The following is a 13,717-nucleotide window of genomic DNA, read 5'->3' as shown; positions in this document are numbered from 1 at the left end:
AAAACGTTACTGTGCCTTTAAGAGAAACAAATTTTGACAAAATTTGAAATAACAGTGAAAAAAGGCAGTTACACTAACAAAATTTTTACAGTGTATGTAACAAGTCAGCAGAGCATTGCACCCACTTGCAAATGGATGATTAACCCCTTAATAACAAAAACAGAATAATAAATGACAAAAACGTTTTTTAAACACAGTCACAACAACTGTCACAGTCTACTGTGATTGTTACCCTCCTCAAACACGACTTTGAAGCCTTTTGAGCCCTTCAGAGATGTCCTGTATCATACAGAGGGAAGCTGAATGTCTCTGTCAGTATTTTTAGCTGCACAGAAAAACACTAAAATAGGCCCTTCCCACTCATATTGCAACAGTGGAAAGCTTCAGGAAACTGTCTCTAGGCAGAAATCAAACCAGCCATGTGGAAAAAAACTAGGCCCCAATAAGTTTTGTCACCAAACATATATAAAAACGATTAACATGCCAGCAAACGTTTTATATTACATTTTTATAAGAGTATGCATCTCTATTAATAAGCCTGATACCAGTAGCTATCACTGCATTTAAGGCTTTACTTACATTAATCCGGTATAAGCAGCATTTTCTAGCAAATTCCATCCCTAGAAAAATATTAACTGCACATACCTTATTGCAGGAAAACCTGCACGCCATTCCCTCTCTGAAGTTACCCCACTCCTCAGAATATGTGAGAACAGCCATGGATCTTAGTTACTTCTGCTAAGATCATAGAAAATGCAGGCAGATTCTTCTTCTAAATACTGCCTGAGATAAACAGCACACTCCAGTACCATTTAAAAATAACAAACTTTTGATTGAAGAAATAAACTAAGTATAAAACACCACACTCCTCTCACGACCTCCATGATGAGGCTTGCAAGAGAATGACTGGATATGGCAGTTAGGGGAGGAGCTATATAGCAGCTCTGCTGTGGGTGATCCTCTTGCAACTTCCTGTTGGGAAGGAGAATATCCCATAAGTAATGGATGATCCGTGGACTGGATACACTTAACAAGAGAAATAAATCCTAACCTAAGTTACAAATACACCTAACACTACACTATCATTAAATTAAATAAATTACCTACAATTAGCTAAACTAAAATACAATTAAATAAACTAATACAAAAAACAAACAAACAAACACTAAATTACAGAAAATAAAAAAATATTACAAGAAGTTTAAACTAATTACACCTAATCTAAGCCCCCTAATAAAATAAAAAAGCCCCCCAAAATAATAAAATGCCCTACCCTATTCTAAATTACAAAAGTAATCAGCTCTTTTACCAGCACTTAAAAGGGCTTTTTGCGGGGCATTGCCCCAAAGTAATCAGCTCTTTTACCTGTAAAAAAAAAAATACAACCCCCCCAACATTAAAACCCACCACCCACATACCCCTACTCTAACCCACCCAAACCCCCCTTAAAAAAACCTAACGCTAACCCCCTGAAGATCTCCCTACCTTGAGTCGTCTTCACCCAACTGGGCCGAAATCTTCATCCAAAGGTGCGCAGAGGATGTCCTTCATCCGGTAGAAGTCTTCATCCAGGCGGCGTCTTCAATCTTCATCCATCCGGAGCGGAGCCATATTCCAAGGAGCCGACGCGGAGTCATCTTCTTCATCCGGAGTCTTCTAACACAATGACGGTACCTTTAAGTGACGTCATCCAAGATGGAGTCCCTTCAATTCCGATTGGCTGATAGGATTCTATCAGCCAATCGGAATTAATTTATTTATTATAGTGTTTGCGAGGCGGGAGTGCGGCAGTTTAGGGGTTAATACATTTATTATAGTGGCGGCGAGGTCCGGTCGGCAGATTAATAAGTGTAGGTAGGTGGCGGCAACGTTGGGGGGGTGCAGATTAGGGGGTAATAAATATAAAGTAGGTGTCGGCGATGTTAGGGGCAGCAGATTAGGGGTTCATAGCTATAATGTAGGTGGCGGCGGTGTCCGGAGCGGCAGATTAGGGGTTAATAGTATAATGCAGGTGTCAGCGATAGCGGGGGCGGCAGATTAGGGGTTAATAAGTGTAAGGTTAGGGGTGTTTAGAATCGGGGTTCATGTTAGGGTGTTAGGTGTAGACTTAGAGAGTGTTTCCCCATAGGAAACAATGTGGCTGCACTAGGAGCTGAACGCTGCTTTTTTGCAGGTGTTAGGTTTTTTTTCAGCCAGCTCAGCCCCATTGTTTCCTATGGGGAAATCGTGCACGAGCACGTTTTTCCAGCTTACCGCTACCGTAGGCAACGCTGGTATTGAGGGTTGAAGTGGAGCTAAATTATGCTCTACGCTCCCTTTTCTGAGGCTAACGCAGCCACTCAGACAACTCTAAATACCAGCGTTGTCTTAAGGGTGCGCTGGAAAAAAAAGCAGCGTTAGCACCGTGGGTCTTTACCGACAAAACTCTAAATCTAGGTGAAGGTGTTTAGTGTCCCTTTAAGCCCCATTGCTTTTGCACATGAATACCATTTAATATGCAAACAGTGTACAAATCAAACATGCATATTTCTTCTGGTGTCATTACATTCATAGCATTTTACTTACTGTATTAACACCTTCTTGTTGCTATCCATACAGGCTTTTAAATCTTGTAGGATTAAGCGAAAGTTGGATGGTTGTGGCACGTCCCCATCAGGGAATGGATGATGATGCACAGTGAAGTCTTGTTTCTGATATTCTTGTAACAGCGTTGGGACCCGATATAATGACAGTTCTCCCATAGTGCAAAATACAAATATATCCTGGATACCTTGATTCTTCATTTCCTCTACAAACAATTCAATATTAACAAAGCATATCCTCATCTCCAACTCCAGTTGATCAAATTTACCATAAAAAAATAGAAATTAATTTAAAAAAAGACATTTTTACATTCACCATCCCTAGATAATACTCACCAAGGAGAGACCCCTTGTCTGTGGGCAATGGGCATAAAATTAGCTCTCCCCTTCCACATTAATGATGGTTCCCTTATTGACTCTTTCCCTCCACTTTTAATTAATGTCCATAACAGGACAGGACTCAAGGAAAGATAATTTAGTATTATCTGGTGATATTAGACAATAGATAAGAAACTTTTTTTCTTTTATATTTCATTTCTGGTTGTCTTGGTTTACTCTAGATAGTGCCAATGAACCAAGAAAAAAAATCAGTACAAAGATGGGTTGGAAAAAGAGTGAAATACACAAAAAAATAAGACAAAACAATTTAATACATCTCTCTTTTGTGGAAGCTGATTGTTGTAACTTAAAATAAAACACTTCAGAAGCCGGTGTATCTGCTTCAATCAGCCAAGAGGTTAAGACTGCCCTTGTAGAATGAGCTCCAAGCCTTGTTGAAAAAGGAATTCCCTTCAGTTAATTGCCTTAAAGGGACGTTAAACTGCTGTGTACAACTACAAAAGAATAGTGACTACTCACGTTATTGCATTTCAAAAATCCAAAAGGAAGGCGCACTGCAGGAAACAGCTCGATGACTCATGTTATAGTAAAAATCAAAAAAGTTTTATTAAAGGCACGAATATAAAAACATATAAAGGGCTGCTGTGAACAAGTGAGCATGCTCACGAAATGCGTCTGCATTGTTTCCTGACACACCTGATGATTTTAACCTGTGTGCTTACACTGGGCTGTTGAGCCCTTTATATGTTTTTATATTCGTGCCTTTAATAAAACTTTTTTGATTTTTACTATAACGTGAGTCATCGAGCTGTTTCCTGCAGTTTGCCTTCCTTTGGATTTTTGTATTTACTTCTGGATTTGCAAGCAGACTAATCTTGGCTGCAAAGCAGCACAGCTGATTTTTGCACGCACACCCACTCTCCACTGAGCCACGGCAGAAGACCGGAGTCTCCACCTCATCAAGTCTCTAAGCTTCTGTGCACAGCGCGCTCCTTAGACACAGACACCTTCCCGTTTCTTGTTATTGCATTTCATCCTGTACCTGCAGCTCTTTTCAAATCAGTTACTGTTTTAATAGCTTAAAAGGGGGCCAGATACTGAAGCTCCTCCTCTTTGTACTGTGGGCTGGCATCTTGGAGCTCAGGTATTCTCACAGCCTGTGACAGAAGCTGTGCACACTCGCAGATCAATAACATTGAATTGCAATAACATAGTGAGTAGTAACCATTCTAGGGTAGTTGTGTCCAGCGGTTTAATGTCACTTTAATAATGCACTGTACTACCTATATTATGATGTCCCTGTTAAACAAACAAACAAAAAAAAACCTGTTGATTTTGTTTTCCTCTTGTCTTCTGTTCTGCTAAATGTGTAAACATCCAGGGCTAGATTATAAGTGGCGGGCTAAATAAATGTTTCCTTACGCGCTAACTCTGCTCAAAGTAAAATTTTAGCGCAGCCGGGTAAGTGGGCGTATAACAAGTTGAAAGTAAAAATGTTAGAGCGTGAGTGAAAGTCCGATGTGCGCTAACTTCAGGACTTTGTATATCACAATCGCACTAAATTCTTCTCCCCATAGACTTCTATGGGGAGCACTGTTAAAAAAATAAATAGAAAATTAACAGTTATCAATTTGTGCACTAACCCGACACCGTGTTAGATCAACTGCGCTAAACTTAAAGGTAGTTATTAATATTTTAAATTCCAATGTTTTTCACATAGAATAGAATGTTCTTTTTATTTTTAAATATATATATAATTCAATTTATTTAAAATATATACAGTATATACATATATATATACACACACACCTATATATATTTATACACACATATACAGTACAGGTATACCCCGCTCATACAGCGGGTTAGGGACCGGAGCCCCGCTGTAAAGTGAAAACCACCTTAAAGTGAAACAAGGCAGTTTTAGCTTTCTTTCCACTTGCCAGTGTGTTTAAAAACTTGAAAACATGTTTGAACTTGCATATATTAGGGGTGCAATAGGGCTAAGTTTAGTTTAACACTAGCACAGCTCAGTATTCAATAAATACTGTACTTGTAAAATAGTGACAATTACTGTAGTAAAATTTGCCAAACTATAGCACTGAGACACAGATTGCACTGTAAAGCTGTAAACAGAGTGAACAGCGCATAACAAAATGGTGCCAGTCACTTTTCTCGCAAACTCACAATGATTACAGCACTATATCATAATCCTTGGAGGTTGAACTTCAGCTCCACAAAGCGCTGTATTAGCGAATCGCTGTAAAGTGAAGCGCTGTAAAGTGAGGTATACCTATATATATATATATATATATATATATTATGAGGTGTAAGTCACTCCCCCTGCACACGTAGGACGCCGGAACTTTGAATTCTCCTAAGGATGGAGGCTGGTGTAAGCAGCACGCTACAGGATGCCAATTGTTCCTTTGGTGAAGACACTACACTGAATCCGGGTTGGCCTGTATGGTGAGTCTAGGTCTGAATGACCAACCGCAATATGTGCGAGTTTGTTTACCACCAGGATATTTTCAACAGATAAAGTCAATTATTCGCTATCTGGTCTATTTGAAGAAATGGAGAAACTGCTAATTAGAGAACATAAACTGCAGTGGGACATATGGACAATGGAAACTTATGCTAAACTTAAAATCATTCCTCGTGGGTTACGCATTAACAAATTTCCCACTTTTGATGTTTCTGATTTTGACTTTGTTAATTCTTGGAATTATATACTTTCTGAGTGTTCTATTCGTCTAATGGTTTTATTAAACTCATATAAATTACACCTCTTAAATACTGTTAGAGTGGAAATTGGCCTCTTACAGACTGAGATGAATAATAGGTTGACTGACATAAATTTCTCTAGATTTGATGCTATACTTAAAAATAGTGTGGCAGAAGCAAAACAAAATGTATTAGAGATCAAACACACAAAATTTGTCAGAGATCAATCTGACTATACAAATAACAGTGTGTACATTTGGAAACGCTCTGACAAGGGTAGATCTAGACGCAACTACAATAGGGGTAGATCTAGAAATAATAACAATAACAAAAACAAGGGTCATCAAAATTCCACATCTGATCAGAAAAAGGTCACATACTCAGACAGTGAGTTTGAGTCAGGAGAGGATGCCGGGGCTTCGGGAGGTGAAGAACCACAAAAGAGTATCCTAAAAACACCAAAAACATATACACAACCACAAGCCAGAATATAGCCCAAGCACAAGTGGTTAGACCCAACGATTCTCAATTTGGCTCTACCACTTCTAATTCCAAATATATTTATGTAACTGAAACAGTGGGTACACACGCACAGGGCCCTAATGTCTCTAATGAAGACAAATTAAATCTGGCTCAGGTTTTTTGCCTTCCTCAACAGGAAACCGGGATAGGATTAGGGGCACAAGGGGGTCAGAAACGATACCAGCTGAGAGGCAACAGAGGGAACAGGGGGAAACAAAAATACAAATAATTGACAATGTTGTTAATTTATCAAAGTATATACTCACACCTGCCCAATTATCTGTACTCAGCTATGGTTTAAATTTTTCCCCCACGAGTAATTTTGATACATTTAAAATACTTTTGGACGTCAATAAATTGATTAGGAATATTACTTTGAAGAAACATTATCAAGGGGAACCAGACTCGCTGGTGACTAACACTGAACTTCCTAAAGTAGAAGTATCCTCCACACTTAAAACCACTAAATCAACATTTAGTGAGGTATGTGATACTCTTACACTTGAACATCTATTTAGGGAAGGGACACAAAACACTGAATCAAATACTATTAATTCATTTGGAGGTTTCAGAAACCCCTCAAACTTTTATCCCATTCAACATAGAGGACAGGTATTGGAAACCTTCTTTAAAAGGGTTGAACGTGATTTGTCTATATTGAAAACAACTGGCAATCAGGGAAAACCAAATCTAACCAGATATGAGAAATTGGCCCTCGATGAGTTAAGGAGTAATGAAGACATAGTTGTTGATTCAGCGGATAAAGGCGGCTCTATTGTGGTCTTAAATAGAGCAGATTATGTTCAAGAAGCATACCGCCAATTAAATAATGCTGAAAACTATGTCCTTCTATCTGCAGATCCCACTAATATCTATAAACGTGAACTTTTGAGTATCCTGGACGATGGTTTGGAAGGTGGGCACTTTGATCTCAAAACTTTTGAGTTCCTTTGTGTTGACCACCCTATAGTGCCCATCTTCCACCATCTCCCTAAGATACACAAGTCCCTTAGTGAGGTGAGGGGACGTCCCATAGTGAGCGGGATAGGTTCTTTGACTGAACATGTGTCGCAATGGATAGATAGCATTTTAAAACCTTTTATACTGTCACTCTATAGCTATATTAGTGACACTAAACATGTTATTAATATACTTCAAGGTGTAAAATGGAATTTTGGCTTATACCGTTGGGCCACAATTGATGTGGTTGCGCTATATTCTTCCATTCCGCACAAAGAGGGGTTGGAAGCTGCGGCCTATTTTCTAAAATACTATTCAGAGTACAGTGAGGATTTTCAAAAATATATTCTGAGGATTCTTGAGTTTCTGCTAACACATAATTATTTTAAGTTTGAGGGAGGGTTTTATCTCCAGAGATGTGGGACAGCTATGGGGGCTAAGTTTGCCCCCTCCTATGCCAACCTTTTTATGGGTTGGTGGGAGCTGTCCCACATCTATGGAGATAATAACCCCCAAAGGCATCTGGTCCAGTATTACGGACGCTACATTGACGACCTTCTCCTTATCTGGTTTGGTGGCGATTCAGAATTCTCTGAATTTATTGATTTTCGAAATAGCAATACTATTGGTATCAAATTTACCTACGTATTACAACAGAATACAATTGATTTCTAGGATATCACCTTGGAAGGAACTGAACAAGGAAAGATTATTAGTAAGATTTATAGGAAACCCACAGCTGGCAATGCACTGTTGCACGCTAATAGTTGCCACCCTCGACACGTTCCCTTTGCAGTTGCAAAGGGACAGTTTGTCAGGGTAAAACGGAATTGCACCCTTGACCAAACCTGTCGTGAACAATCTATGAAACTGAGTAACAGATTGAAGAAAAGAGGTTACTCTAGACAAATTGTTCAAAAGCAGAACAACAAGTACAGAGAATCAACAGAACCACTTTGGTACAGGAACATTCAAAAGTTCGCTCCAACTCTGAAACAGATTTTCTCAGCTGACGACAAATTGGAAAAATGTGTCAGTGATGGATTGCGCTGCTCATACCAGAGAGCCAAAACCCTTGCAAATGTGTTGTCACCTTCATCACTGCCAGAATTAAATAAACCAACCAGTTCTTGGCTGGTACATAAGGGCCTATTTAAGTGTAGACAGAAGTGTCGGGTTTGTGAGTACATTATGGTGTCAAACATTTTTAAATCAGAAGTGACTGGAGATACTTTTCCAATCAATAATTGCTTGAAGTGCACCCCAACCTATGTCATTTACTTGCTCACCTGCATGGTTTGTCACCTACAATATGTGGGTTTAACCACTAATGAAATTAAGGTCCACATTCGGAATTACCTGTCCCCTATACAAGCAGGAGAAGCCAGTACACCACTGGTTAGACATTTCCTATGCCATCATAATAGGGACATTAGCAGTCTGAGATGGCAAGAGATAGAAAAAGTCAACTGCCCCCCTAGAGGAGGTGACCGTGACAAGCTACTGCAAAAGAGGGAGATGTATTGGATCTTTAGACTTCAGACCCGAATGTGTTTGTAACTGCAGCTGTAATAAGCACAATGTTCTTATACACATGCTCATGTATTTTTTTAAATTTACTTTTGTATTTTTTACATTTACTTTTACATTTACATGGTCTATGTCATCATATCCCTATGATTTTCATTAATCTTTATGATTGTATTCTTAAAAATGGTTACTTTTTTAGAAAGGTCTGTTTATCTTTATAATCTGGTTTCCATACAATGTTACAGTATGAACATGTACATTCATGCATCCTAATGTATGCACATAATTTTAAAGTTTAATTACTTTTGGATTGTATTTGGTATATAATAACATAAATACTTTACCTAAGCTTTATACATGTATTACCTTGTACAGTGGGTGGTTTGAATGTATATGTCCTATTCGACTATTAGAATATGCATATTCATATAATATAACAAATGCAATTTGATTATGTTCTCATTTGATTTAGTGTGATTTATTGTGTTCTATAAATCACATGTTAAATGCAACTTATGTTCTCTTACTTCATTTGTATATTCACTAATTCTACACATATGCATATAAGTGAGTAATCTTTTTGATACATATGTTTAGCAGGTTATTTTTCTTCTGGATATATTCTATATTCTGTATTTTACTATGTGCCATATATATGTGCATAAGCACAGAAATACATTTAAATATGTATGAGGTGGTTCACTAATATACATGGATTGTGTCCCATATTATGCATATGTTTTGAGGCTGCTTATTTATTAAGGCCTAGATTTAGAGTTTGGCGGTAGCCGTCAAAACCAGCGTTAGAGGCTCCTAACGCTGGTTTTTACCGCCCGCTGGTATTTGGAGTCAGTCAGGAAAGGGTCTAACGCTCACTTTGCAGCCGCGACTTTTCCATACCGCAGATCCCCCTACGCCATTTGCGTATCCTATCTTTTCAATGGGATCTTTCTAACGCCAGTATTTAGAGTCTTGGCTGAAGTGAGCGTTAGAAATCTAACGACAAAACTCCAGCCGCAGAAAAAAGTCAGTACTTAAGAGCTTTCTAGGCTAACGCCGGTTTATAAAGCTCTTGACTACTGTGCTCTAAAGTACACTAACACCCATAAACTACCTATGTACCCCTAAACCGAGGCCCCCCCACATCGCCGCCACTCTATTAAAATTTTTTAACCCCTAATCTGCCGCTCCGTACACCGCTGCCACCTACGTTATCCCTATGTACCCCTAATCTGCTGCCCCTAATACCGCCGACACCTACATAATATTTATTAACCCCTAATCTGCTGCCCCCAACGTCGCCGCCACCTACCTACACTTATTAACCCCTAATCTGCCGACCGGACCGCACCGCTACTATAATAAATGTATTAACCCCTAATCCGCCTCACTCCCGCCTCAATAACCCTATAATAAATAGTATTAACCCCTAATCTGCCCTCCCTAACATCGCCGACACCTAACTTCAAGCATTGACCCCTAATCTGCCGACCGGAGCTCACCGCTACTCTAATAAATTTTTTAACCCCTAAAGCTAATTCTAACCCTAACCCTAACACCCCCCTAAGTTAAATATATTTTTTATCTAACGAAATAAATGAACTCTTATTAAATAAATTATTCCTATTTAAAGCTAAATACTTACCTGTAAAATACACCCTAATATAGCTACAATATAAATAATAATTATATTGTAGCTATTTTAGGATTAATATTTATTTTACAGGCAACTTTGTATTTATTTTAACCAGGTACAATAGCTATTAAATAGTTAATAACTATTTAATAGCTACCTAGTTAAAATAATTACAAAATTACCTGTAAAATAAATCCTAACCTAAGTTACAATTAAACCTAACACTACACTATCAATAAATTAATTAAATAAAATACCTACAATTATCTACAATTAAACCTAACACTACACTATCAATAAATTAATTAAATACAATACCTACAAATAAATACAATTAAATAAACTAACTAAAGTACAAAAATAAAAAAGAACTAAGTTACAAAAAATAAAAAAATATTTACAAACATTAGAAAAATATGACAACAATTTTAAACTAATTACACCTACTCTAAGCCCCCTAATAAAATAACAAAGACCCCCAAAATAAAAAAATGCCCTACCCTATTCTAATATTAAAATAGAAAAGCTCTTTTACCTTACCAGCCCTGAAAAGGGGCCTTTGCGGGGCATGCCCCAAAGAATTCAGCTCTTTTGCCTGTAAAAAAAAAACATACAATACCCCCCCCCAACATTACAACCCACCACCCACATACCCCTAATCTAACCAAAACCCCCCTTAAATAAACCTAACACTAAGCCCCTGAAGATCTCCCTACCTTGTCTTCACCACGCCGGGTTCACCGATCGATCCAGAAGAGCTCCTCCGATGTCTTGATCCAAGCCCAAGCAGGGGGCTGAAGATGTCCATGATCCGACTGAAGTCTTCATCCAAGCGGGAGCTGAAGAGGTCCATGATCGGGCTGAAGTCTTCATCCAAGCGGGAGCTGAAGAGGTCCATGATCGGGCTGAAGTCTTCTATCAAGCGGCATCTTCAATCTTCTTTCTTCCGGATCCATGTTCATCCCGCCGACGCGGAACATCCATCTTCACCGACGAATGACTGTTCCTTTAAGGGACGTCATCCAAGATGGCGTCCCTCGAATTCCGATTGGCTGATAGGATTCTATCAGCCAATCGGAATTAAGGTAGGAAAATTCTGATTGGCTGATGGAATCAGCCAATCAGAATCAAGTTCAATCCGATTGGCTGATCCAATCAGCCAATCAGATTGAGCTTGCATTCTATTGGCTGATCGGAACAGCCAATAGAATGCGAGCTCAATCTGATTGGCTGATCGGATCAGCCAATAGGATTGAACTTGATTCTGATTGGCTGATTCCATCAGCCAATCAGAATTTTCCTACCTTAATTCCGATTGGCTGATAGAATCCTATCAGCCAATCGGAATTCGAGGGACGCCATCTTGGATGACGTCCCTTAAAGGAACCGTCATTCATCGGGAAGTCGTCTGTGAAGATGGATGTTCCGCGTCGGCGGAATGAACATGGATCCGGAAGAAAGAAGATTGAAGATGCCGCTTGATAGAAGACTTCAGCCGGATCATGGACCTCTTCAGCTCCCGCTTGGATGAAGACTTCAGCCGGATCATGGACATCTTCAGCCCCCGCTTGGGCTTGGATCAAGACATCGGAGGCTCTTCTGGATCGATCGGTGAACCCGGCGTGGTGAAGACAAGGTAGGAAGATCTTCAGGGGCTTAGTGTTAGGTTTATTTAAGGGGGGTTTGGGTTAGATTAGGGGTATGTGGGTGGTTGGTTGTAATGTTGGGGGGGGGGTATTGTATGTTTTTTTTTACAGGCAAAAGAGCTGAATTCTTTGGGGCATGCCCCTGGTAAGGTAAAAGAGCTTTCTATTTTAATTTTAGAATAGGGTAGGGCATTTTTTTATTTTGGGGTCTTTCTTATTTTATTAGGGGGCTTAGAGTAGGTGTAATTAGTTTAACATTGTTGTAATATTTTTCTAATGTTTGTAAATATTTTTTTATTTTTTGTAACTTAGTTCTATTTTATTTTTTGTACTTTAGTTAGTTTATTTCATTGTATTTATTTGTAGGTATTGTATTTAATTAATTTATTGATAGTGTAGTGTTAGGTTTAATTGTAGATAATTGTAGGTATTTTATTTAATTTATTTATTGATAGTGTAGTGTTAGGTTTAATTGTAACTTAGGTTAGGATTTATTTTACAGGTAATTTTGTAATTATTTTATCTAGGTAGCTATTAAATAGTTATTAACTATTTAATAGCTATTGTACCTGGTTAAAATAATTACAAAGTTGCCTGTAAAATAAATATTAATCCTAAAATAGCTACAATATAATTATAATTTATATTGTGGCTATATTAGGGTTTATTTTACAGGTAAGTATTTAGCTTTAAATAGGAATAATTTATTTAATAAGAGTTAATTTATTTCGTTAGATTTAAATTATATTTAACTTAGGGGGGTGTTAGGGTTAGACTTAGCTTTAGGGGTTAATACATTTATTAGAGTAGCGGTGAGATCCGGTCGGCAGATTAGGGGTTAATTATTGTAGGTAGGTGGAGGCGACGTTGGGGGCGGCAGATTAGGGGTTAATAAATATAATATAGGGGTCGGCGGTGTTAGGGGCAGCAGATTAGGGGTAGGTTGCGGCGGTGTATGGTGTACGGAGCGGCAGATTAGCGGTTAATAATAATATGCAGGGGTCAGCGATAGCGGGGGCGGCAGATTAGGGGTTAATAAGTGTAAGGTTAGGGGTGTTTAGACTCGGGGTACATGTTAGGGTGTTAGGTGCAGACTTAGGAAGTGTTTCCCCATAGGAAACAATGGGGCTGCGTTAGGAGCTGAACGCTGCTTTTTTGCAGGTGTTAGGTTTTTTCCAGCTCAAACAGCCCCATTGTTTTCTATGGGGGAATCGTGCACGAGCACGTTTTTGAAGCTGGCCGCGTCCGTAAGCAACGCTGGTATTTAGAGTTGCAGTGGCGGTAAATATGCTCTACGCTCCCTTTTTTGGAGCCTAACGCAGCCCTTCTGTGAACTCTAAATACCAGCGGTATTTAAAAGGTGCGGGGGAAAAAAACATAATTTATGCTTACCTGATAAATTCCTTTCTCCTGTAGTGTGGTCAGTCCACGGGTCATCATTACTTCTGGGATATTAACTCCTCCCCAACAGGAAGTGCAAGAGGATCACCCAAGCAGAGCTGCTATATAGCTCCTCCCCTCTACGTCACACCCAGTCATTCGACCAAGAACCAAACGAGAAAGGAGAAACTATAGGGTGCAGTGGTGACTGGAGTATAATTTAAAAATTTAGACCTGCCATAAAAAACAGGGCGGGCCGTGTACTGACCACACTACAGGAGAAAGGAATTTATCAGGTAAGCATAAATTATGTTTTCTCCTGTTAAGTGTGGTCAGTCCACGGGTCATCATTACTTCTGGGATACCAATACCAAAGCTAAAGTACACGGATGACG

General features: G+C 38.9%; 1 protein-coding gene across 1 annotated transcript in view; it reads right to left on the bottom strand.

Annotated features, from left to right (window-relative positions):
- The window catches only part of CDKN3 (cyclin dependent kinase inhibitor 3), a 39,888-nt gene extending 37,063 nt beyond the window's left edge, over positions 1 to 2,825 (bottom strand). The window contains exon 1 of the mRNA XM_053711062.1: positions 2,566 to 2,825. Within this exon, the coding sequence (XP_053567037.1) occupies positions 2,566 to 2,825 (260 nt within the window). The remainder of the gene's footprint in view (positions 1 to 2,565) is intronic.
- Between the last annotated feature and the right edge of the window lie 10,892 nt (positions 2,826 to 13,717).

Source organism: Bombina bombina, chromosome 1, assembly GCF_027579735.1.
Source record: "Bombina bombina isolate aBomBom1 chromosome 1, aBomBom1.pri, whole genome shotgun sequence".
Classification (NCBI taxonomy): Eukaryota; Metazoa; Chordata; class Amphibia; order Anura; family Bombinatoridae; genus Bombina; species Bombina bombina.
Note: the sequence above shows the minus strand (reverse complement) of the source record. Positions and strands in the feature narration are given on the sequence as shown.